This window comes from Alternaria arborescens (genome assembly GCF_004154835.1).
Source record: "Alternaria arborescens strain FERA 675 chromosome Unknown contig_245, whole genome shotgun sequence".
In the NCBI taxonomy this organism is placed as follows: Eukaryota; Fungi; Ascomycota; class Dothideomycetes; order Pleosporales; family Pleosporaceae; genus Alternaria; species Alternaria arborescens.
This window is the reverse complement of record NW_021168100.1, coordinates 1-1,320: the sequence shown is the minus strand read 5'-3', so window position 1 is coordinate 1,320 and position 1,320 is coordinate 1. Positions and strand designations below refer to the sequence as shown.

Sequence of the window (1,320 nt, the reverse complement as noted above, 5' to 3'; positions counted from 1 at the left end):
GTAGTTCCTTGATGCTAGTCGGGGTTGGCCACTTAACTACGGTTGCGACACGCGCAGGGTCTGCGCGTATGCCGCGCCTTGTGACTATAAACCCTAGGAAGTGTACTTCTGTTGATGCGAAGGTACACTTTTTTAGGTTGACATACAGCTCCGCTTCCCTTAAGGATTGAAGTACAGCGCGTACAGCGCGCTAGTGTGTCGCAATTTCTTCGTCATACGAGTATATGAGGATATCATCTAGGTAGACAACACAAATATGGTCTAAATGGGCGCTCAAGGCCTTGTTAATGTAGGCCTGGAAGCTAGCTGGAGCATTAGTGAGGCTAAAGGGCATCACTAAGTATTCAAAATGGCTGTATCGTGTTCGGAAGGCGGTTTTCCACTCATCTCCTGCCTTGATTCTGATGCGGTGGTACGCATCTTTCAGGTCGAGGGTCGTATAGTATCGTGCGCCTGACAAGCGATCTAGGGTCTCCCTAATTAATAGGAGCGGGCAACGATCCTTAATAGTGACATTGTTAAGGCCCCGGTAATCAACGCAAAGGCGAAGAGTACCATCTTTTTTAGGTACGAATAATATAGGAGCTCCAGCAGGGCTGGTACTGTGTCGGATCTAACCTCGCCGTAGGGCTTCTTCGATGTATTCGCGGAGCAGTTGTAGCTCACGTAAAGAGAGGGTGTAGAGCGGACCGTAAGGCGGCTCTTTGCCTTCTACAATAGGGATTGCATAGTCTAAACTTTTGTATTGTAGCAGGATCTCTGCGTTGCGGTTGTCGAAGACATCTGCATATTCTAATAGTTCATGCGGGATGCGAACCTCCTGCGCTGCGTTTACATAGTACACGCGCGCCTCTAGTTCTAACTCTGCGCCACTCGATAGAAGCGTTCCTAGTAGATAACTGTCTGAGTTGATGTGCTCAGCTTCCTTAAGGAGTTCCTTTGCTAATACTAAGTGTATTTGTGCTTTAGTGTATCCCCAACGCCAGGTTTAGCGTCCACAGTCTATAGTAATGTCTTCTTGTTTTAGGAATAAGTTGCCTAATAACAAGGGACAACCTTCTTTGTCCACTCCGTACACGGTAGCGTTAGTCCGGCGCTCTACGCCGTTATCGTCGGTGAGGCGCAGGTTCAGCGCATAAGCGGCATATGTGTCCTGTCGTTGTAGGCCAATCCACCCTAGCCTAGGGAGTTCAGCTTCCTTGAGGGGAGTAAGACCCATCTCTACAGCGCTCCTTTAGCTAATTAAACTAACATCAGCTTGTAGATCTAGGATTACCCCTAACTTGTGTTCTAAAGCTGTGTCTACGCTTGCGTAACACA

At 48.2% G+C, this 1,320-nt stretch overlaps 1 protein-coding gene across 1 annotated transcript; it reads right to left on the bottom strand.

Annotated features, from left to right (window-relative positions):
* Nucleotides 1-613: 613 nt before the first annotated feature.
* Nucleotides 614-942, bottom strand: AA0111_g12895 (hypothetical protein; the record flags this gene model as incomplete). Its single annotated transcript, XM_028646930.1, has 1 exon — nucleotides 614-942. A coding segment is annotated over one exon (329 nt), but the record flags the coding sequence as incomplete, so codon positions are not given.
* Between the last annotated feature and the right edge of the window lie 378 nt (nucleotides 943-1,320).